The following is a 24,396-nucleotide window of genomic DNA, read 5'->3' as shown; positions in this document are numbered from 1 at the left end:
CCAGAGCCATGCTCACTATGCCCAAGCTGGCTAGAGTCCTTTTACTTAGTGTCTTCTGGCAATTTTGAAAATGGTGGCCATTGTTATTGGGATTGCAGTATAAATTAGACTGGCTTCTTAAAAAAGCAGCCATGGGACTGCTGGTGACTGTGATGTAAAGATGGACACAGAATGACTGTCTTTTCTCTTTTGTCTCTGACTTCAATTTGTTTTCTCCCCCTGGCTGGCTTAGAACTCACTGCATTGACCATGCTGCCCAGAACTCACAGTGATCTGCCTCCTTCTGCCTCCCCAAGTGCTGGGATTAAAGGTGTGGGCTACCACATCTGGCCTGGTGATTGCAGCTTTTTGAAAGTACTTAGATTTTCTTGTGGTTACCAATGAGAAGACCATTAATGTACACAGGGGACAGCAGTGCCAGGGTCGCCCACAGTCTACGGCAGTAGAGCCTGTCACTTCTTCAGAAACCCCTTAGGGCTGTATTTCCCCTGGTGAGCTTTGGTTAATTCATCTTTGCAGTGAGATGGCTGGTGACTTGTGAGGCATCTTTCTGCTCCAGCCAGTCGTGATGGAACAAAGTGTTTTCTGCACTCTTGTAACTCATCACAGGAGCTGGAGAGTCGTCTAGTAATCCTGGTTAACGTTACCTCATCTGGTTGGCTGTCATGACAGTCATCAGTATGCCGTCGTCCTTCTGTGACCTTTGGTGCAGAGCAGCCACAGAGGCTGATTGCCTCTCCTTCCTAAACCACTTTCCTAGCTAGTTAATCTCCCAGTTTTACAAGATTTTTTTTTAAGGATATCAGAAATGCTGGCTTCTCAGTTACTCTTTTATCTCATCTGAATTCATAGTAGATCCCAAGAAGATAAGGGGATTTTTTTTTTATTTTACATCTTTTTAGTTATCTATAGGAGATTGTCTACATTTAAGGTTGTACACACAAAATAGTGTTGATACATGTTTGGAACAAAGCCTGTGTTGGTGAATGGAAGCTCACTTTTAATCCTGGTTCCCTCTTAAACTTAGAAGTTTTAAATTTGTAGTTTTATTTTATTTCGGAGACCTTACTGTGTAGGCCAGTCTTGCCTCAAACTCCTGGTAGTCCTGGCGTCCCCAGTGTTTTGACTGCAGCTATGAGCCACCATACCCAGCTAGAGGGTTTATCTATTTATTTTTTAAAAGATTTATATTTTAAAATTTCATGCTTCTGTCTGGGGAATGTGTGACCAGGCAGTGCGGGTGTCTCAGAGGCAAGAAGAAGGTGTGGGACCTCCTGGGGTTGGAACTAGTGGATGCTGTGAGTAGGCTGGTTGGTGAACTCCTGCAAGAGCAGTTTGTGCTCTTAGCTGCTGAGCCGGCTCGCCAGCCTCTCCCGTCTGTTTTAGCCATAGTTATTTTCTCCCCTGGGAAGTGCTCAGGGCCTGTCCTCTTCCGACTACCAGCCAGCAGGAATCCATTGGGGCAGAGCCTTGCAGTCCTTTGCTCTCACCCAAGACCCATCCTCAGGTGGCCTTTCCTCTGAGGTCATGTCCTCTATCCAGTTGCCTGCTCTGTGTCTCCTTTGGAGTCAGTAGGTGACTTAAACTTGGTATATCCAAGACTGAGTCTCTGCTGTGCCAGCTCACTGACCTTATGTTCTTCTGTCAGAAAATGACAACTGCATTTCCAGGGCTACAACCCAGGGCCATGGTGGACCGCCTTCTCTCTCTAGTTCCCACAGCCAGCCTTTCCGCAGGTACTTTTCTGGAGGCTTCTTTGTACCTCTGTGCCACTGCCCTCCCTTGCATGGATGGCAGAAGGCCCACCGACTGACAGTCTGTCTGCCCACGCATGCCCTCTCTCCCAGCTGGTCTTCAACCCAGACTCCTTGCAAATGAAAGATCATGCTATCTGTCGCCAAAAAATGCTGGTGTGGTTTCTTAGCTCATTCCGAATAAGGCCATGATCCTCGTGTCCTATGTCACTGCTCAGAACGTCCTGCTGCTCGTCAGCGTTTGCTGGTAGTGAACTATAGAAACGATCCCTGAAGGCCTAGCCTTTCTTCTGCTTTCTCCGCTCCAGCCATGCCGTGTCTTGACTGTCTCCTTTTCTTCTGTGTAACTAATGCTTTACACTTGGTCTGCACTTTGGCCTGAACACCTTCCTCCAGGTACGGAGCTGGCAAGCAAGCCCTTCCACATTCCCGCTGGCCTTTACTCTGCATGCTTCTCAGAGCCACTCTGATGCTGACTAACCCTTTCACAAGTTCTGACCTTGTATTTGCTGGGCTTTTTGTTTGTTGGTTGTTGTTCCTTTGTTTTTTTGTTTTTTGTTTTTCTTAATTCTTCCCCATAGTTATTTTACGATCACCTGGCATTGGTGTGTTTAGTTAACGGCTCGTTCCTTCCTGTAGGAGTAGGGTCCACAGGAACAGACATTTTTATGTCCCTTTAACCACTCTGACTCTAATAACCAGAAGCCTCTGGTTATTAGAAGATGCCGGGTGCATCTTCTCTCTCCTCCCCTTCCCTCCATTTATTTTCAGTTTAATTTTTTTGGGTAGATAATGCAGTCAGTGTTTCAAAACATAAGTGGAGGTTTATGTTAAAACTACCTTTCATCAATGTCTCATCAAGCTGTTTCCCTTTCTGTCCTGGTAACTGCTACTATCTTTTTCCTGTTTGTCTTTCCTAAATTATTTGCAGAAACAGAAGAAAGCTAAGATCTTCTTCCTCCATTCCCAGCAGTTCCCTTGCAGATGGCATGTGTGCGCAGATACTGTGCGCTTGGCATTTTTCACTTTATATGTCTGCCCTAGAGGGCATCTCTGATGCACTGCTTCTGGCTTTGCATTGACTAGCTGCTCTCTGGTGGTGTCTGTGGTTGGCCCTGCGGAGGACTTTGAGGTTGTTTTGTCTCTTGCTGCATTGGCTAACTTTTACTAGTGCATTGTTTTGTGTTAGTCAGCCCTTAGGGTAAGTTCTAGGGAGTGGAGTTCTTGGGACACTGAGAAAGTATGTTCTGTTTTGGTTGGTATTACAAAATTGTATTGGGTGGGAATTGTTTTATGTGTGTCTTTCCCTATAGCCTTATTAGTGTAAGCCCTTGAATTCTTGTTAGTCAGATAGTTGAAAAATAGTTTTGCCATTTAGGTTAAGCTTATATTTCTCCTCTTAGGAGTGAGGTCGAGGCTCTTCATAAACATTTACTGAATGAAGGAGTGTAGCATGCCAGCCAGCCTGGGCCATTGGCATTGCGCTCTGCAGACTCTTTGTCATTGGTCCTTTAGGTGTGAGCACGGCTGTCTCATCATTAAGGTGTGAGCATGGCTTCCTGGTCCTTTAATGTGAGCATGGCTGTTCTGGTCTTTAGGCGTGGGCATGGCTGTCTAGAAAAGCTCTTGAATGTAGTGATCCAAGGGGACATAAGGCTCTGATAGGACTCTTTGAGGATCTACTTTATGACTTTATTCACATGAAAAGAATAAAATGAGTAGAAGTTTATTAATAGACACTGTGGCTCATAAGGTGTTTTTAACCTAGTATTTAATTTATGCCTCACAATGCCCTGTTCTCTCCTGGGAAGAGAAGGAGATGATAATTGACTATTGATGACTGCATAGGTCATTAATTTTTTTTCTGTTTTAAAGATTTATTTATCTAATGCATATGAGTACAATGTTGCTGTCTTCAGACACACCAGAAGAGGACATCTGATCTCATTACAGATGGTTGTGAGCCACCATTTGGTTGCTGGGAATTGAACTCAGGACCTCTGGAAGAGCAGTCAGTGCTCTTAATCTCTGAGCCATCTCTCCAGCCCCGCATAGGTCGTTAATATTACACGAGAGACTGAGGGCTGCGTGTGCTTTAGTCTTAAAATTGCGTATCCATTGTTTTCAAGCCCTGTTTCTGTTCTGCTACTTTAGACCTAACAGGATGGTGGCATAGTGTTTTGGAGATCGGCTCACACCCCCTGATCTTTCTCTTCACAGGGACTATGGCCCTTGTGTTGGGCTCCATCCTTTTGGTCAGCCTGTCTAGTTTGGAACACTAATGGACATGGGAAATTGCCTAGTTTGGCTTATCTACAGAGTCAGCCACTCAACATTTTAGCAGAAATGACCCTGTTCCTCTCTTAGCAGTGGAGAGCTGTTCTGTGAGAATGCTGGACTTAGGTGCTTGCAGGAGAAGCTGAATAATTCTTTTTTTTTTCCAAAAGAATTAAAATACGCCTTTGTTGTCTTCTCACTGACTTTGATTTTTATATTTAAATCTCTTTAGTTTGTCACAGGGATTGAAGAGAGGCAAGTACTCCAACAGGGCCCTAATGCTCCCAGCCTAGTTTCTCACCACCTTTAAGCAATATAGTCTTGCTAGACAGTGGTGGCGCACGCCTTTAATCCCAGCACTTGGGAGGCAGAGGCAGGTGCATTTCTGAGTTTGAGGCCAGCCTGGTTTGCAAAGTGAGTTCCAGGACAGCCAGGGCTACACAGAGAAACCCTGTCTGGAAAAAAACCAAAACAAAAAAAACCCCCAAGCCCCCCCCCAAAACCCCCACACCCCCCTAAAAAGGCAATACATTTTTGTAACAAAGTAAAGCAAAATGAGTATGGTTAAGTAAATAATAAATAACATGTATTAACTCGAAAGTAAAAAATACTGTGTTTAAAAAAAGCCTCAGGGCTAGGACTAAAGGTGGACTGGGGGAGCATTGACATTGTATGTGTGAGGCCCTGGGTTTGGTCCAAGACCACAGACAGTGTCAGTAAGAACAAATCCCAATAATAACAGAACCAGACAAATGAAGGCACAGGGAGACTCCTTTAAAATCTTGTTTTGTTTGTTTGTATGTATGTATGTATGTGTGTGTGTATGCATGAAAGTATACATGCATGCAAGCATGTATGACGGATATACTCGGGATCCTGTGGTAAGTGGCTGCAGTGTTTGATGAATGTTTGGGAGTTAGAGTTGTAGGGAGCCTGGGAAATGAGTCTTCCTTAAGTGGAGGGATCGCACAGTTTAGTCAGAGACTTGTCTGTCATAGCTAGCGTGGAACCCATTTGCTAGTGGGTCTCGCAGTTTTGTTTCTAATGGTACTTCTCTAAGCCACACCGTTTAGGTTATATATCTTTGAAAGACTGTTTATTTCTAGCACTATCTGAAAGATGCTAAAATCCATAGCAACGTCAGGATATTCCCTTTTAAAAGTATAGAATTTTCTTATTCCATACTCTAGGGATTTATACCTGGGACACATTTTATATACCAAAATATATAAATCCCGCATCCCCCGTCCCTGCTCTTTACAGGGCGTGGCTGGCACGCCCCGCCCCCTGTGGGGCCAGGCTTCCCCTCCCCCAGAAGCTTTCCTTTGTAAATCAGACATTTGGTCTCTGTCCCTGCAGTGCACACACTCTTTCTCTCTTTCTCTTCCCCCTTCCCTCTGTCTCCCTGGCCTTGTTCTTTGGGCCCAGTGAACCCACCAGAGAGCTGCTTCCCAATACACCTGCCTTTAAGGATGGAATTGGCTCATTTAATCACCGGAGATAACTTACCACAGTTATTCATGATTAAAAAAAAAAAAAAATCAAACCACCATTCAGCTAGTGCATGTAAGTAGCCTAGAGCTGTAACCTAAGATAAACATTGCTGGCTTAATTAGAAAAATTGGACCCTGCTGTAAATCCTCTGGCAGAACCTGTTCCTGCATTTAATGTGTTGTGAGATGTTCTCAAAACATACAGTAAGTGCCCTTTTGTGTGGAAGATGAGGGTGAAGTAGCACAGGCAGCCTGTCCACAAGGAAATGCCTTAACACCAGAGCTGCTGGGAGGGAGAGCTTCCCTGCAAGGGTGGACATCAGTGCACTCCCTGGGCATGTCATTGTTCATTCATAAAAACAGAATTGGCTGAGTGTCTGTCCTTGTGCCAGGGACAGTTCTGAGAGATGAGGACACGGTAGTTATAGGGTTTGGGCCCACAGTAACAAATGGAGTGTCTAGGCACACATTGCAATCATGGCCTTTGTCCATGTATCGTGCCTCAGTTCATCTCAAGTACCAGTAGTGTGTGGATCACATGTGAGAAACACTGTCCTGTAGCAACAGGGGACTCCAGGAGTCCCTAGGGTCTGCATTGACAGTGGCATGGAGATAATCTGGGTGGGTGGCTGCAGAGCACTGGAGGGTTGTCGGGAATGTCTATCAGGACCTATAGCATAGTTTTATTTTATTTTATTTATTTTTTGGTTTTGTAACATTTGATGCTATATATGAAGGTTTATGGAATCATGAACATTTTAAAAATATTTATTTATTTATTTAATGTATATGAGTGCTCTGTCTTTACACACACCAGAAGAGGGAATCAGATGGTTGTGAGCCACCGTGTGGGTGCTGGGAATTGAACTCAGGGCCTCTGGAAGAGCAGTCAGTGCTCTTAGTCATCTCTCCAGCCCTGGAATCATGAAATTTTAATGCTTGCAGAAGAACTTCAGCTATCCAAATTTTCCAAGTTGAGAAAGGGCCTGACAAAGTTGAAGAGGTAGAATGTTAGCACAAGCACAAATAAAGCTTGGGTCACATGGTTTCTAAATTGGTATTCATTCTACACTCCTATGAGGGAATGTTCTAGAGGTGCCTGAAGAACAGAGAGAATCAGTCATAGATACTGGAAATGGGGGATTTGGGAGTCAGAGGTTAAAGTACTTGCTGGACAGATGAAAACTGGAGTTTAAATTCCCAGGACCCACCTGGATGCAGGGGGACTGTGGCAGCCCACCTGTAATCTAGCCCCAGAAGGCAGAGATGGATCCCCAGAGCCAGCTGGCTGGCCACACGAGCTGTGTAGAGGAGGTTTTGGCTTGATTGAGATATCCTGCCTTAAAGAGAATAGGGAAAGAATCCTGACCTCATCTCAGCCCCCTGAAGGACCCCCCCGCCCCCCCCTCATTGTGTTCACATGAAAAGAAAGGAGTGAGTAGAAATGGGAAAAGGAGAACATTTGGATTTTTAAGGGCTTAAATTAGAATGTGCTGCAGAAGGAGACAGGTAACAATTCCGAGACTAAATCTGAACAATTTGTGATGTGCTTCACTGATGTTTTTCCTCCTTAAGAGACTTTTACTTAATTTTGGTTTTCTATTCTCATTGGTAAAGATGGCAGGCGCTGGATCAGTTTAGACGCCTTCCTAGAGCGCCAGAGCCTTACAGTGCTTAGTTAACGAGCTGCTTGTCTTTCCTGTCACTTACTGTTGTTTTTCTTCTTTTCCAGAATTTTATAGGAGTGAAGTGATTAAGAATTCCTTGGTAAGTTTGTTTCCCAACAGGTACATGTGACACCGCGTATATCCCTGATTCTTAAGATGTGAGTGGTTTGCGTTGAGGTCTGGTTCTTTGGTTATGTGTGGTTCATGCACAGATCTGTTAATGTTCAGTTGTTTCTGATTTTTTAAATTGTTGTAAACTTTAATTTTGCATCATTTTCATTTATAAAAAATTTAATGATTTTTGATTCTGTATTTATTTGGGTAAAATTCATAAAAGTAGTTTGTACAGGCCTCTGTATACAGGACTAATTTCTGGGTGATAACAGCCTTGCTCAGTTAGCTGGCCGTGTCTAGCTGGGCATGGGTACATACCTGTAATACTAGGGTTTGGGAGGAAATAGCCAGGAGGGTTGTGAGCCTCAGCTACACAGTGAGACCCTGGCACCAAGAAACCAAAACCAAAACAACGAGCTACCGAGCATCCCACGTCTCTCCATCTGGAAAGGGTCGTTGTGGAATTGTGTGTATGTGTGAGGATGCACAACGGTGCTGCTGGGCAGTTTCCCTGATTCTGAGTTTTGTGTGAATGAAGTAATGCAGTAAGCCCCTGGTGACTGGCGCCCACCTGTGTGTTGGCTTGGTTGTCAGGATCAGCTGGCCCTGTGTGCTGTGTTTGATTTGTTTGTGTGTATTCTACTGAGTGAATATAATAGGTGATCATTTTTTCCCCTGTTGGTGAGCATGTTTGACTTCTGGTTCGAGCCAGCGTGCATCCTGCTGCTGTAAATACTGCCCTGGGTGTCTGCTGGCGCATGCATGCTTTTCTCTGCAGCCTGTAGTCTTCAGTCCTGTGGATACACACCCGATCAGCCAGGGCTTCTGGCTGGTTCCACACCATTGCTATTTCATTTCTACTCACTGCATTGCTGGGAGAATTCTGATTATATTATTATGAACACTTGATGTTTTTAAAAATTTAGGGAGCTGGAGAGATGGCTCAGTGGTTAAGAGCACTGACTGCTCTTTTCGAGGTCCTGAGTTCAATTCCTAGCAGCCACATGGTGGCTCACAACCATCTGTAATGGGATCCAATGCCCTCTTCTAGTGTGTGTCTGAAGACAGATGCAGTGTACTCATGTAAATAAAATAAATAAAAAAAATTTTAAAAAAAATTTAGATGTTGATGCAAATCATATACAGGACTTTTTTGCTTTTGCAATCGAGGCAGATATTGTAAAGTTAGAATATCTAGTGCCAAAGGTATGGTTAACTGAAAAGACTTGATAGCAGTTACAGCTTTTTAAGGGTGTGCTTGTAGGCACAGGGCTTCCAGAAGACTGCCACCTGGTGGTTAAATACTTGAGAACTTTAGTGATTTCTCCCCCACACCTCTCTGTCTTCCTCTCTCCTTCTCCCTTTCTTTCCCCCCTCCTTTCCTCTTTCCTCATCCCTCCCTCCCAAAAGAAACCAAATCAAAATGGAGATGGGTGGGAAGGATACGGATAGGGAGGGAGGGGGACGGAAGTGTGTCTGCAGGTTGTATGCCAGAGTCACAGTTCTTTTCCACATTCCTTTAGTTAATAACAGTTAATGGGGATAATTCCGCTTTGTTTGCCTCTGACTTCAGCTAGACATACCTTCCCCCAAGTTATTATTATTTCTGTTGTTATTGTTTTTTTTTTAGAGACTGTATCCGTACTATGATTGACAGGCCATTAGAGTGACTAAAATGATTGAAAAGTAATAGTGGGAGTGGCTAGCCAGAGCCCCCAAAGTTGATTTGATACCCAGAGCGGGTCGGTGTGTGGAGATTCTCTACACGAGTCTCTTTAGTGAAGAGGTGTGATTGTGACCAGGTTAGGTGAGTTCTGTACATTATTTCCCACGGAAGACAATGCTTCAAGGTAGGGTGTATTCTTGTTTCAAAGTGAGGGAACAGGCCAGGAACTTGATGTGGGCTGCACACAGCTTGTAACAAATAAAACTGAAGTTCTGAGGCTCTAACCGCACACACACTTCCTTCAGCTGTTTGACCTAGAGGTCAGTGAGCCTTACTATTGCATAAACAAAGCCCAGAGCAGACATGTTTAGAGAAAACACGAGATACAACTTAGCAGAGCCATCACTGGCATCATGACTGGAGTTGTTTTTCAGCAGAGATGGGAAGATGGGCAGGATCAGTAGGTCTTTGTGAGTTACTGACTGCCTGTGGGGTGCTCCAGTCTCTCTCCAGTGCCTCTGTGGAACTGCGGCTGAATAAATTAACATTTGAGCTGTCTCTGTGTTGCTCATGCCAAAACTGTGACCCTGGGGTAAATAACTGCATCACCATCAATCTTCCAGCTTCCTCTGGCTCCACAGTTGGGAGCTAGGCTGAGCTAGCTCAGGTAGAAGATGCCGCGAAGACTGTAGGACTCTGATTTACTTCGGGGTTGGGGGAGCAGTCAGGGAAGGTTGCTGGCAGTAAGTCATCCCTCAGCTGGGTCAGGAGGCCTGAGCTGAGCTGAGGAAGGGCAGGGAGGGAGTTTGCTGGGCTTCTACTAATTAAAAAAGCCAGCATGAATTGTAAAGAGATACTCTGAATATGCTTTTTAAAAATTGGTACAGCTTTTATACATTTTTAGTTGTGTTTCTTGTGACTATGTAGTTGCTATTAAACAGTTTAGAGAAACAAATGCTGGTAATAAACAATTTTTAATTTTCTTTGGGATGGGGTTTTTCAGTGTAGTCCTAGCTGTCCTGGAACACACTATGGAGACTCAGAGGAGCACTGCGTCTAGTGTTAGGATTAAAGCCATGCACCACCAACCCCCAGCTGATAAAGGCTTTTTAAAACTCCTGATAAGAGGTAGTGATCTTATGTCCTCTGGTTGGCAATTTGTAGGCAGTGAACTTTTAAGACTATAGCAGTCCTAGTAGTCAGTGGATGTAGACTGGGTCACCTGACGTTACTATTTGAACAGTCTCTTTCACCTCAAAATTGAGTTGGTATGTGTAGGTGAAAGAGAAATTTAAAAAATCATATGGATCAAAAATGTTGGGCATGGGGGCTGGAGAGATGGCTCAGTGGTTAAGAGCACTGACTGCTCTTTCAAAGGTCCTGAGTTCAAATCCCAGCAACCACATGGTGGCTCACAAACCATATGTAACAAGATCTGACACTCTCTTCTGGAGTGTCTGAAGACAGCTACAGTGTACTTAAATATAATAAATAAATAAATCTTAAAAAAAATATTGGGCATGGGGGCTGGAGAGGTGGCTCAGTGGTTAAGACACTGACTGCTCTTCCAGAGGTCCTGAGTTCAAATCCCAGCAACCACATGGTGTCTCCCAACCATCTGTAATGGGATTGATGCCCTCTTCTGGTGTGTCTGAAGTCAGCCACAGTGTACTCATATAAATAAAATAAATCTTAACAAAAAAATATTGGGCAGTAGCTATGAATAGATGGTAGGCTGTGTCTGCATGTACCAACTTGAGAATTCTCCCTTGTGTACTGGCGACTGTTTTGTAAGCTCACAGAGAAAAGTCTGTGGGGAGAAGATTGTCAGAACACTGCTGTGTTAGCGTAGCAGCCTATAAGGGAGCCCAGGCCAGCTGTCTTCTTATGAAATAAGCCCTGGTTCCTCCAAGGGCAGGTCTCAGCAGAGACTGGTACACTGGAGGATATTCCGTACCCCACCCCCCTGACCCTGTAGCATGGATCCTCCGAGGCATCTTCACTTTGGAGGAGAGTGGTTACTTCATGCTTTTTCTTAACACTTTGTCACATGGGTGGTTCAGGATCTGGACTGATGCTGTTTTAGGTTCTAGAGCCCGTATTTGTTGTGATCTCATAGGGAGTTAAGTGGCCGCCTTTCAGGCAGTGTGAGCCAGTGCTCGCCTTTCAGGCTTTTGACTGAGATCAAGGTAGTCAAGATGTCACTTCCTGCCCCCCATTTAAAAATTTCAAAAAAAAAAAAAAAAAAAAACCAACCAACCAACCAACCAACCAACGAAGCCCCATTTCACTCCTTTATGCCAGGCATGGTGGTGCACCACTTTAAATTCTGGCACTTGGGAGGCAGATGCAGGTAAATCTCCACGTCATGGCCAGCGTGGGAGTTGCAGCAATCAGCTGGTACTGTGAAACACAGTGAGACCATGCCTTGAAAAACAGAAATAAACAACGAATAAAGGACGTAGTGCAGGGTGTGGTAGTGGACACCTCTAATACCAACAAATGGGAAGCAGAAGCAGGCGAAGCTCTGTTCCAGGACAGTGTGATCTGTATCGTGAGTTCTGCAACAGCCAGAACTACATAGAAAAGTCCTGTGTCAAACATGCAAACATACAAACAAACAGAAGAGGAATGGAACACAATTATTTTCTCCTGTGTCGCCTTCCAGTCACTAACACTTCCCAAAGAGACCAGCAAGCTCCCCCTTCCCTGGTTCCCACAGCAGAGTACCTCTGCCTAGCTTGACCCTCAAGTGGCAAATGCTGTTTTGTTCAGCATACTTGTGAGACTGTTGGTGCATGTAGTGATTCACTGATTCTAGAGAACATCTTCAACGAACAGAAGAATGCATTTCCATATGTGTGTGTGTTTGTGTTAGTGTATTGTGTTTGTGAGTGTGTATCTGTGTGAGTGTGTGTCTATGTTACTATGTCTGTGTCTGTGAGTGTGTGTGTGCCCATGCAGAGCGTCAGTAATGGGCTTTTCTGCTCAGCTGTAGAAGACATTTGTCAAAAGATTGCAGAGGTTTCTGTACCAGCTCTGTCCCTTAGACAGTGTGAGGCTCTGGAGTTGTTCCAGATCCTAGCCCAAACTCAGTGTCTATTGCAGTCATTGTGGTGGGACTGTGGTATCATTGTGACGTCAGTTTGTACGTCCTCATAGACTGTTCTGACTGGACACCTTTCCTAGTATTGATTGGCCGTTTTGATGATCTCACGTTAGAACAGTGGGAGAACATGCTAGCTAATGCCAAGTTTAAGAATAAGCAAACCTAATGCAAGGATTTCAGACTTTAAGTAATTAGAGATAAATTTTTTTTTAAAAACACGTTTATTTATTTATTTATTATATGTAAGTACACTGTAGCTGTCTTCAGACTCTCCAGAAGAGGGCATCAGATTTCGTTATGGATGGTTGTGAGCCACCATGTGGTTGCTGGGATTTGAACTCAGGACCTTTGGAAGAGCAGTCAGTGCTCTTAACTGCTGAGCCATCTCACCAGTTCTAGAGATAAAATCTTATAATGTAACTCAGGTTGGCCTTGAATAATCTTCTTGCCTAAGCCTTAGTACTTACTCCAGTAAGTACTAGAATTATAGGCACGAGGCCCTGTGACTGGCCTGAAACTTTACGTTTATAATATTTGTTTGATATAACTTGGTAGCTTTTCATTTTTTCCATTTCCATTATTTAAAGACATATGCAGTTGCTGGTCTGTTGAATCTCAGTGAATATGAATTCATGCCCATGTCACCTTTTTGTGGTCTCCTTCTTCCCAATCCTTTAAAATGGTTTTACATGCACACATTTGTCTACCTGCGTGTGTGCATGTGTGTGGAGGTCAGAAGAGAGTGTCGGATCCCTTGGAGCTGGAGTCAGAGGCATCCGTAGGCCACCCTGCTTGTTACAGGGAGTCTGAACTCCAGTCTGCGTGACTGTTCAGCACGTCTCTCTTCCTCTCTTCCTTCCCTTCTTTTCATAAGGGAGAATTATTTAACTTCTCAAGAACTCCAGGTTATTATGAAGAACATTAGTTATTATACCAAGCTGGTTTTTCAGTGGCTGCAGCACAAAGCCACACCCATAGCTCTTACCTGGAATGGTCCCTTGTGTAGCCCGTGTCCTGGGGACAGTTACCTAGGGCTGGAGATGCAGACGCTGCTTTCCTCTGAGGCTGGTCTCTGGTGCAGTATAAAACTGGTCATGGTGGTGCTTGCCTGCAGTCCTAGAACTTAGGAGGTTCAGAAGTTCAAAGTCGTCCTTGGCTGCACAGGGAGTTTGAGGCTAGCCCAGGATATATAAGACATGATTTTGTTTTTAAAGCAAGTTTTCTACCACTTCCTGCCTTTGGAGTCAACTGTAAGTTTTGACTGCCAGCTCCAACTATGACCCCATGTGTGACAGACAGGTTCTTACTGTCTCCCACGCATGAGTCCTCTGAAGAAGCAGTCACACAGGCTCTGGAGTTCTAAAATTAAGGCAAAGTGTGTACACACATTGCTAATAGGGGCCTGTAGGTCTTAAGTTAAATGCACTGGAGAAGCCTCTGCCTGTGGGGTGGGGAGGAGACAAGGGAAGCCTGGTGCTGTGAGGTGCTGGGAGAGAGAGTCAGGGACTTGGAGTTTCCCTGGAGCGGATGTGTTGTGTTCTATAAAACGAGCCAGGATCTGTTTTGTAGAGCAGGGTATGGTGAGGTGAGCCTGCCCATGCTGAGGCACCCCTTCCCCCTGAGGTCTAGAGTTTATTTGGGGGCATGGGAAGGAGGATTGAGAAGGGAGTAGTGGCAGAGAAAGACACAGAGGGAGGGGGGAAGGGACAGGAGAAGGGAGGGAGGAATACATAGAGAGAGGGGGGAGGGGAGAGAAAGAGAAACAGATCAGGAGGGAGAGAAGAGAGTCTGAGAGAGAAGGGACAGAGAGCTTAAGGAGGGGCCAAACAGCCCCTTTTATCGAAAGCCCGGCCTACCTGGCTATTGCCAGGTAACTGCTGGGCGGAGCCTAGGAGGAATGCTAACTGAATGGGCCTTAGGGCCTCACAGCTCAGAGTGCTCTTCTTTTCTAGTGATAGTTACACCAGCCTGTTTTTAAATGGCCATTTAGAAAACATGATGTACGTCAGACAGAAAGGCGGCACCATTTTCAAAGGAATCTTAACTTCTGCTTTCCACTGTAAGATTTTTTTACCTTAAGCTGATTAGAACTTCTTTAGTACAGTACCTGGAATATAATGTGCCATTGTTGTTGTTTATTTAGCAAATATCCTTGCTGTGTTCCCAGGGAACTAGTCGGGGAAGAGTGTCAGGAAGGCCCTGCAGCCTTACAAAGGGTCTGCAGGAGACCCTGACAGTTGGCAGGCGAGGCAGACATGGTCAGTGACTAGGTAACTAGGGAGTCCCCAGAGGCCGCCGCTTCCTCATTCAAAACTTGAGTTAGGTTGACAGGTTCAAAGGTCCTTGTTTTTCCTGGCATTTCTAGAATAGATAAACTAATGTTGCCTGTCACACGTTCCTTCCTCATTTGTGCTGTTCCTTCCTCATTTCCTCATTAAACTACACCGAGTACAATGCTCAGAGGAAGACTGGGGGAAGCAGAGGAGAGCAGGGGGGAGCAGGGGGGAAAAGAGGGGAGGAGGGGGAGCGGGGGAAGCAGGGGGAGCAGAGGGGAGGAGGGGGAGCAGAGGGGAGGAGGGGGAGCAGAGGGGAGCAGAGGGGAGGAGGGGGAGCAGAGGGGAATACGAGGGAGCAGAGGGGAGCAGGGGTATAAAGGGAGCAGAGAGGATTAGGGGGGTACAGTGGAGAGCAGAGGGGAAGGGGGACGGACAAACAGAGGGGAGCCTAATCTCAGGCTCCAGAGCTAGAGTTAGTCCAGAACTCTCCTACAGGATTCTCAAGTTGTAGATGAGCCGAGGACCAGTTCCTGCCTGGCTGATCTGTGAAGGTCACTGTAATCTTGTACTAGTTTTAACATTTGCTTCATGTCCGTTCTCTTAATTGTGTCTTGTTTGCATTTTACCAACCCGTTGGCAGGGATAACTGGTTTGAGGTATTTGAGCACAGTGTCTCAGCAATCACTGGCTGACCACTGAGCTCTGCAGAGAGGTTACCATTAGAAATGTGGGTTAGGATGGGTGAATGAGCATGGGTCAGCCCAGCCCACATGGGTGGAATGACAGGGAGAGTCATTTAACTTCCTCTGAAGAGAGGAGAGGGCAGTGTGCAGTAGAAAGGGCATGACTAGGCTACATGCCTGAATCCCACATCCCACAGTCCACTGTCTCAGGGTCTTCAGCTATAAAGACTGAAACCCCATTACCTGGCAAGACTTCATGAGCTTAAGCAGGGTGATACTGAGGGTGAGAGGGGTGGGGAAGCCAGGTGATGGGGGGGTGTTGGGGTATTGGGCACCTCACACAGCAGCTGCAGGTGTACTGCCTGCAAGCCTTCCTTTGTTGCCTCACACCTCTGAGTGCTTGTAATACATTCCCTTTGCCTGGCATTCCCAAGTTTAATCTGCTGAAATTCTATTTGTGCTTTCGAAGCCAAGCTCCGTGCTCTCGGGCATCCTCCCTGCTTCTTAGAGTTTATTGTTTGTTCTGTGCTGCTGCGTAACCTTTAGCATGACTCTGTCACTGGACTTTGCACTGTTCCAGTGTAATCGTTCCTGTTTGTACTGGGGATGGTACCCAGGGCCTTGCACTTGCCAGGCAGTCACTCTGCTGTCGGGCTACATCTCCAGTTTTAAATGTCAGTCCTTTGGGGGCATTGCCTATATGCTATTGCCCCGCCCATTGTTTGTGCATATTATGCATGCGTGTAGTGTGGTTTATCACCTCCCATCCCTTCCCTTCTCCTCTAGTTCCTTCTCTATGCCTGAAGAAAACGAATTCTTCCAACCCCAGCAGCTATCAATTCCCAGCTGCCTAACTCCTCAGCTTGGGGTGAAGTGTAATGAGCGCCCCCACCCCTACCCCACTCCAGAGCTTGCTGGTGTGAAGTCCTGTGCATGCAGTCGCAGCCACAGCGAGTGCTTGTACGCAGTGCTTCTGACGTGCTTGGCAGATACTGTTTGACTGCAGCTGTCCAGAAACCTCTCCACCCCTTCACCCTTTATAACCCTGAGCCTTGGAGGTGGGGATGCTGTGCGGCTGTCCCAGTTAGAGCCGAGCACAGCATGTGTTCTTATTCTCTGCATGATGACCAGTTGCGTTCACGTGTTAATCTGTGCTTGCTTTTAATCATCATGTATTTTCTTGAATGCATGAATGAAAGTGTTGTATGAAGCCCTGTCAGTGAGGGTCAGCGTCTGTGCCTCTAATAAGCAGACCAATCCCAGGGTGTCATCATCCCCCCACTTCTGCCTGTGATACCCCTTGTCTTCTAAGAAAGGGTTTATTTTGTGTATGTCAAGGAGCTGGGCGTCTGAGCATGCCAGGTGCATGAGGAGGTCAGAGGACAGCTTGCAGGAGTTGGCTCACGTGGTTCTGGCGATTGAGCTCAGGTTGTCAGGCTTGGTGGCAAATGTTCTTACCCACTGAGCCACCCTGCCTGCTCTGGTCTTTCTTTTTTTATTTTAGCTTTTTAAGTATGTGGGTGTTTTGCCTGCATGTGTGACTGCATATGACTTGTGTGTCTGGTGATTGCAGAGGCCACAGAGGGCATCAGGTCTCTTGGAACTGGAGGTAGAGGCAGTTGGGAGCTGACGTGTGAGTGCTGGTGATGAAACTTGGGCCCTCTAGAAGAGCATCCAGTGCCCTCATCCACGGAGCCACCTCATCAGCCTCTGTCCTCATCCACGGAGCCACCTCATCAGCCTCTCTTTTAGATTGAAAACAAAATGACCTACCGTCTAATGGGAATTCTTGTGAAGAAGTTAAGAGTCTTCCTAAAGTATGTTTTAATTTTCATCAACAGAATCCGACGTGGAGGAGTCTTGACTTTGGAATAATGCCGGATCGTCTGGATACATCTGTGTCCTGCTTTGTGGTGAAGATTTGGGGTGGAAAGGAAGAGGCCTTTCAGCTGTTGATAGAGTGGAAAGTCTACCTGGATGGGCTGAAGTACTTGGGACAGCAGGTAATTTTCAGAGTGACATTTTAAGGGGTTGTACTCTACAAATTAACCTGCCTCTCTCTACTGATGCTCCTTCCTACATTTTCAGTTATGATAGATGTTAGTAGAAGAGAAAACGGTAAAAAAGTAAGTTAGTACAAGAAAAAAAGGACAACTGTCCAGGCTTGGTGACACATGTTTCATCCCAGCACTCAGAAGGAACAGGCAGGAGGATTGCCTTAAGTTGGAGTTCTGTCTGGACTACAGAGAATTCCTGGCTAGCTAGAGCCTTGTTACAGAACCAGGTCACAAACAAACAAGGCTTGTGGTACTGTGTTTACGTATGATACTTACTTTGCCACATTTGAGTTACAAAAAAGCCCTTAGCTAGGGGTGGTGGCTCACACCTGTGGTGGATCCCAGCCCCGGGAGCCTGAGGTAGGATCTCAGCAGCTCTGAGGCCAGGCTAGGGTGGACACAGTGAGTTTCCGGCCATCCTGGGCTAGAGTGAGACCCAGGTAGCAGAAAGGAACCCAGAGGATCTTTAACTTCAGAAACTCAGTGCTTGCAGATAGGAGCCCAGCATGGCTGCCCTCCGAGAGGCCCAACAAATAGCTGTAAGAGTCAGATGTAGATACTAGCACCCAACCAATGGAGGGAAGCCAGGGACCCCTGTGGTTGAATTGGGGAAAACCTGGAAGAAGCTGAGGAGGGAGTGACCTCATAGGAAGAGCAGTAGTCTCAACTAACCTGGACTCCTGAGATCACCAGCCACTGAGCCACCAACCAGGCAGCAAACAGCAGCTGATATGAGGCCCCCGACACATATACACAACAGAGGACTGCCGGGTCTGGCCTCACTCAGAGAAGATGCACCTGACCCTCAGGAGATTTGAGGCCCCAGGGAGTGGGGATGTCAGTTGTTGGTGGGGGTGGGGGGCATATTCTGGGGGTGGCTATGGGGGATGAAGACTGGACTGAAAAAAAAAGGATTAAATTAAAAAAAAACTTTGGGAACTCAGAAGTACCCTAGTGTGCATGTCCATACATGGCTGTGTTGTGTGCGTGTGTCTGTGTGTATGTGAGTGTGTAAGTGTGTATGTGTGTGTATGTATTTTCCTTAGTTCTTGTGCTTCTTTGGCCTCGTTGGATATTCTCCCCTTGATTGTGGAAATGAAGTTGAAACAAAGTGCCGGCCATTAAACATCTCCCTTTCCTCCAGTAGGGTTGGCTCCCTTTCCTCCAGTAGGGTTGGGTCTTCCAGGAGTGGGAAGGAGAGCTGCTCTTACCTGGAGTCCAGAGATGACAGATGTGCCTTTTGTACTGGGCCTGGCGCTGCTTTTGTTGCTGTGTGATTGATATTCCCTACTCTTAAACTCTCCTGGCCAAGCTCAGAGGTCGCTCCATCGTCCTTTCTAGTAGCTCCAGAGTGTGTAGGAAGTCTGTCAGGACTGCACATGAAACGAAATGGGTTTACTGTGCCATACAGAACTTATTATGATTAACGGCTAGAACAACTTTGCAGAGGTTGATATTTTCGCCCTTCTTTTTCAATTGGGAAAATTGAAGCTTGAGAGAGTTTAACAAAGTCCTTAAGACCACTTAGAAGGGTGAAGCTAAGAGTTGGGTTCAGATCTGTCTGACCTAAGAACTCCTCCTTGTGCTGTGCCACAGAGGCACGTCTGAGCAGGCACAGGCGGCCCTCTGCTCCGTCTTGGCACTCTTGTTACTACTGTTAAACGTTACCCCAAGATGTCAGCTGTAGGTTGTTTATAAACATCCTAATGTTTTGGTAATATTTGTTTAGTGTGTACATTCTGATACTTCTTTTGAAAGGAGCCATTTAAATTTGATTTTTTTCAGATTACAAAATCACCATATTCAGTGTGTTTACCATACTTTCATTTTTATTTGATTGTTTATTGATTACAATGATGTTGATGTGCCTGAGATGAAACTCAGGGTCTTGTGCCAGCTGGAACTTATCTATCACTGAGCTGCATGCCTAGGCCAACAATGGGTTGCTCAAACTTTCTAACTGATTAAACACCTGCCCCTCCTGGGTCCCAGTCCCAGCAGATCACGATATCACGATCTCTCTGTTCCTTTGAGTCCATCTCTTCAAGATGAACATATGAGACCACTGCCAGATCTTCACTTTGTGTCATTCTGTCCTGACCAGAGCTGTGCCTTTAACATCACTCTTCCTTGCTTTGCCAACTTCTAGTCTCCTAAAATGGTTTCTTTTAGCGTTTTCATTTTTGTTGGTATTTTGCTGCTGGTCTTTCAGAAGTCCTCCTAGGAGTATTAGAAGCACACTGGAGTATTAGAAGCACACTGGAGTATTAGAAGCACACTGGAGTATTAGAAGCACACTGGGTGGCAGAGCCCAGCGCTGTAAGCCAACCAGAGCGTTCCCATCAGCATGGGGAACCCAGCCTTGGCTGAAGCAGAGGCACAGCGCACACTAGAGCAGTGGGCTCCCAGAGCGACAGGGAAAGAGAAAGACAGGTGGATTGCCATTGGATTCTGCCAAGAGAATCAGGTTCATTGAGTGGTTTGTGCTTTCTACCAGTTCTTGCTCTTAGTGGTAAGGACCCAGAGAGTCAGAAGACACCATTTTAAATAGAGTTAGAAAGCATGAGGAAGAAGTATTCACACCAGCCCCAGAGTCAGGGAGGGATGGCTTGAGAGCGTTTGGTTTTGCCTTAGGCTTATTGAGGTGTCAGGTGCATATGATCAGTTCACTGGAGGCTAGGTGTAGCTAGGTGGTGCAGCATTCGCCCCGGAACTTCCATCTTCAGCACGGAACTGCAGTACAGTATAACAGTGTACAGTTCAGTGAATCATGTAAGTGGAGTTGAATAACTACCACCATGGTGACTGAAGCTGCTGTGAGTAGTTAGCTGTGGGCCTTTGTGTTGATAGATGTTGTCATTTCTTTTGGGTAAAGACCCAAGAATGCAATTGTCTGTTCTTAGGATAAGTGTGTGTGTGTGTGTGCGTGTGTGTGTGTGTGTGTGTGTGTGTGCAGTGTTTGTTTATATCATTCTTTCCTAGGTTGTTTAAATTTTTAGCTACTGACTTGTAAAGTCTTCATATAAAGGCTAGTGAGAGAACTTAAAGTAGTTGTCCCACAGATGTGTAGATTAGATTTTGGATTTCAAGAACTCACTAAAACCCTGGTGTGCATGCTAGCGTGCTAGTGTGTGGGAGACAGAGACTATGAGCATCTCTTAGCAAGCTGCTAGCCAGAGTAGCAAAAAGGCAAGTCCTGGATTCAGTAAGAGACCTTGCCTCAATATATAAGGTAGAGAGTGCTAGAAAGACGATGCTGAAGTCAGGCTTGGGCTTCCAGGTTCACACACACACACAGAGGTATGTACTATGCAAAATACTCCTTATATATTGTACACACATTAGTTCTTTATAAAATATGTGTTTTCCAGATACTTTTTTCTGTCTTCATTTTCTATTTCTTTTAAAAAACTTTTTATTTATTTACTTTCTATGTATAAATATTTTGATAGTGTGCATGTATGTGCACCATGTGTGCCTGTTGGATTCCCTGGAACTGGGGTTATAGATGGTTGGGAGCCATTATGTGGGTGTTAGGTATTGGACTCAGGTTCATTGTAAGAGCAGCAACCATTCTTAATCTCTGAGCCATCTCTCCAGCCTCCTCTTTTTAAAAAAAGATTTATTTATTTATTTATTTATTTATTTTTCGAGACAGGGTTTCTCTGTATAGCCTTGGCTGTCCTGGAACTCACTTTGTAGACCAGGCTGGCCTCGAACTCAGAAATCTGCCTGCCTCTGCCTCCCAAGTGCTGGGATTAAAGGTGTGCGCCACCACACCTGGTGATTTTTTTTTTTTTTTTTGAATGTTTTGTCGGTGTGTATAGCTGTGTACCAAATGCATGCAGTACCGGCAGAGGACAGAAGGGGGAGCTGGATCCCTGGAACTGGAATTACAGATGGTAGGATCTGCCACATGGGTACTAGGAATCAAATTCAGGACCTTTAGAACAGCAGCAGCCAATGCCCTTAATCACTGGATAATCTCTTCAGTCCTGTAGGTCTGTTTGTCCTTCCTTCCTTCCTTCCTTCCTTCCTTTTTTTTGAAACAGGGTGTCAGTATTTAGTATCCTGGAACTCAATATGTAGAGCAGGCTGGCCTTGAACTTAGAGACCTGAGTGCTGGGATTAAAGTCCTACACTGCTCCCTTTTCCTTTCCTTAAGAGTGGCATTTAAAGAACACATTAAAAAATGTTGATGAAGTCTGCAATATCAACTTTTAAGCTTTCATGCCTTTTATATCATCTAAAATACATGGCTTAGCCTAAGGCCACCAAAATTTTTTCCTATTTTGTAAAATTTTTTGGTTGAAGTTGTAGGTTTAATATTTGTCCATTTTTTGTTATTATTTTGAAAGTATCTGTCTGCCTACCTGTCTGTCTGTCTGTCTGTCTGTCTGTCTATCTATCTATCTATCTATCTATCTATCTGAGACAGGATTTCTCTTGAGTATTCCTGGCTGTCCTGAAACTTTTGTAGACCAGGCTGGGCTTGAACTCACAGAGATCCTCCTGCCTCTGCCTTCTAAGAGCTAGGATAAAAGTCATGTGCCACCACTGCCCAGCATTTTATTTCTATTTAAATTTTATGTACACTGGTATGTTTGTCTGCCAGTGGGTGTGTGTATGTGAGTACAGATGCCCACAGAGGCCAGAAGAGTTTATGGAATCCTTTCCAACTGAACTGGAGTTACAGGCGGCTGTAAGCCACTTGACATGGGCACTGGGAACTGAACTGGAGTTACAGGCGGCTGTAAGCCACCTGACATGGGCACTGGGAACTGACCTCGAGGCCTCTGTAAGAGAAGCACTTGCTCTTAGCTGCTCAGCCATCTGTCCAGCCTCTGTGTTGTTATTTTTGACTTTGCTTATTGAAACAAGGTCTCATGTAGACTAGGGTGGTCTTGAGCTTGCTCTGTGTAGTTGAGGCTTGCCTTGAACTCCTGACCCTCTCGCCTCCAGCTCCCAGGCGCTGAGGTTACATATGTGCGTCACTGTGCCTGGCTTGCAGGTATTCATTTTGAGCTAACATTTATATAAATATAAAGGTCATTGTTCTGCAGATGAATGGATAATGGCTCTGTACTTTTATAAAGGCTACCATGTCTTCATTGAACCTTTGGGTCTTGCATTGTTTTCCTTCCTATAATTGCATTGTAAGTCATCCACAGTGGTGGGTCACATTACAGCACATTCACACGCACTGTTTTTATCACCCCTCCTCAGTTGCCCTTTCATCCCCCACACCCCTTTTGTTGGTTCCCTTTCCCACAAGCAGCTCTCCCCTGACTCACGCACATTCTCTTACCTTTTCTTTGACGTTGTTGTTGAAGATCATTTGTGTGAATCTTGTTTCTCGACTCTGACTCATTGATGTGTGCGTCTGTCTTGACTACAGTAGTTTTATATTATGCCCTGGGTTTAGGTCCCCTGGCCCCTTGGTTTTAGTTCTAAACTATCAGTCAAAACATTAACGTTATAAAAATAAAAACCAAAATTATTTTGGCTATTGTAAGTTTTTTTTGTCTTCTGTAGATTTTTTAATGGTATTTTAATAGGTATTGAATCAAAGCAAGCTTGGGGACTATTGAGTCTTTTGTTCTGTAGGCATTATATATATTTATTATATATCTGTTCATTTATGAAAATTCACTAGGATTTTGAAGTTTTTAGCCTACAGGTCTCACATATTAGATTTCTACCTCTATATTCCCATCTTTTTATGCCAATTTAAATCGATGCTGTTTTAGAGGTGGCTCAGTCAGTAAGGTCCTTGCTGCATAGCTGTGAGGGCCTGAATAAACTCTGCAGACCTATGTAAAAGCCACACCTATAGTGCCGATCTGTAAGCCAGCCCTGGGATGCTAAGATGAGGATCCCTGGAGTTGACTGGTCAGCCACCCTGCTGAATAGGCGAGCTCTGGGTCGTGTGAGAGTCCCTGCCTCAGAACATCAGGTAGAAAAAGACTGAGGAAGACATCTAATGTTGACCTCTGGCCTGCATACACTTGCATGCTCATTTGCAGATACACACTGCAGAGCAGTCAGGAACCAAAGTGAGACGAATAGGAAATGCCCCCCTCCCCAAACCTCAAGACCCAGCCCTAGTGACTCACTTCCTTTAGCAGGCTCCATTTTGTTAAGGTTCCCCAGCCTCTCCTATCAGCCTCATCATCGGGGAACCAAGTGTTCAAATACCCGAGCCAACGCGAGGATCATCGCACATTTAACACCCACCTTATATCTTTTGGGCGGGGTCTTATTTAGTTGCTACTACCCTTCAGTACATTGTCCAATAAAAATTAATGAGGGGCAAATCCTTGTTTTTCTTTCTTTTCCTGCCCTATCTTGAGGGGGAACATTCAGCTTTGGCTATTAAGTATAATATTACCAGATTATTCAGCCTTTCACTATTAAGTATATCAGATTATTTAGCCCTCTGCTATTAAGTATATTATTATCAGGTTAAGGAAGTTCCTTCTTGCTCTTAATCTATCCTGACAGATTTGATTCGTTAATATTTTGTTAAAGGAAACAATACCTCATTCCTGAGAGGTACTTGCCCTTTTCTTAGCAGTGTACGTGTCTGCTGGTCTGCTGCGGGTCTTAGCAGTGTCTGTGTCTGCTGGTCTGGTGCGGGTCTTAGCAGTGTCTGTGTCTGCTGGTCTGCTGCGGGTCTTAGCAGTGTCTGTGTCTGCTGGTCTGGTGCGGGTCTTAGCTGTGTCCATGTCCGCTGGTCTGGTGCAGGTCTTAGCAGTGTCCGTGTCCGCTGGTCTGGTGCGGGTCTTAGCAGTGTCCGTGTCCTCTGGTCTGGTGCGGGTCAGGCTGTTCTCACATGGGCTGCGCGTGTCTGCTTCTGGTTTTGGAGTTGTTGTAGATGTTTTACTGTTCTGCAAACATTTGACAGAATTTCTCAATGGAACCATCTGGGTGCTGAGACTTCTTTGCGGGGAGTTTTGAAGTGGGACTTACTGTCTCCGATGCAGGGCCGCCTCAGTGAGTGCTGATGGATTTTCTTTGAAAGTTGCCTGTTTCACCTGAGGTGTTATGTACATCGGTAGAGAGATATCCACCCTCATCACCAATCCTTTGGCTGTGGGTAGGTCTACAGCGAGCCTGCTGTGTTCTGTGCCTGGGGTTTTCTATCTTCTTCCTCTCCTGACCTGTCACTAGTGATGTAACAGTTTACTAACCTTAAGGTAGTGTGTGAGGGCATTGACTGTCTTTATCGTTTCAGGCTCATGAATCTGTTTTCAGCTTAGCATGGTTACTATTTTGCTTGCTGTAGATTTTCCTGGTT

The 24,396-nt window shown here is 45.3% G+C and overlaps 1 protein-coding gene across 3 annotated transcripts in view; it reads left to right on the top strand.

The window, feature by feature from the left end:
* The window catches only part of Uvrag (UV radiation resistance associated gene), a 254,426-nt gene that overhangs the window by 24,814 nt on the left and 205,216 nt on the right, over positions 1–24,396 (top strand). For 2 of the 3 annotated variants that reach the window (XM_030243116.1, NM_178635.3), the window contains exons 3-4: positions 7,257–7,291; positions 16,881–17,042. Coding sequence is in view for 2 of the 3 variants with exons in the window: in NM_178635.3 (NP_848750.3) it covers positions 7,257–7,291; positions 16,881–17,042 (197 nt within the window). In the remaining variant the exon portion in view is untranslated. The remainder of the gene's footprint in view (positions 1–7,256; positions 7,292–16,880; positions 17,043–24,396) is intronic. The other variant, XM_006508349.3, reaches the window with a different exon arrangement.

The sequence above is a fragment of the Mus musculus genome, chromosome 7 (assembly GCF_000001635.26).
Source record: "Mus musculus strain C57BL/6J chromosome 7, GRCm38.p6 C57BL/6J".
Lineage (NCBI taxonomy): Eukaryota > Metazoa > Chordata > Mammalia > Rodentia > Muridae > Mus > Mus musculus.
The sequence above is the reverse complement of the archived record's forward strand: the minus strand, read 5'-3'. Positions and strand labels throughout refer to the sequence as shown.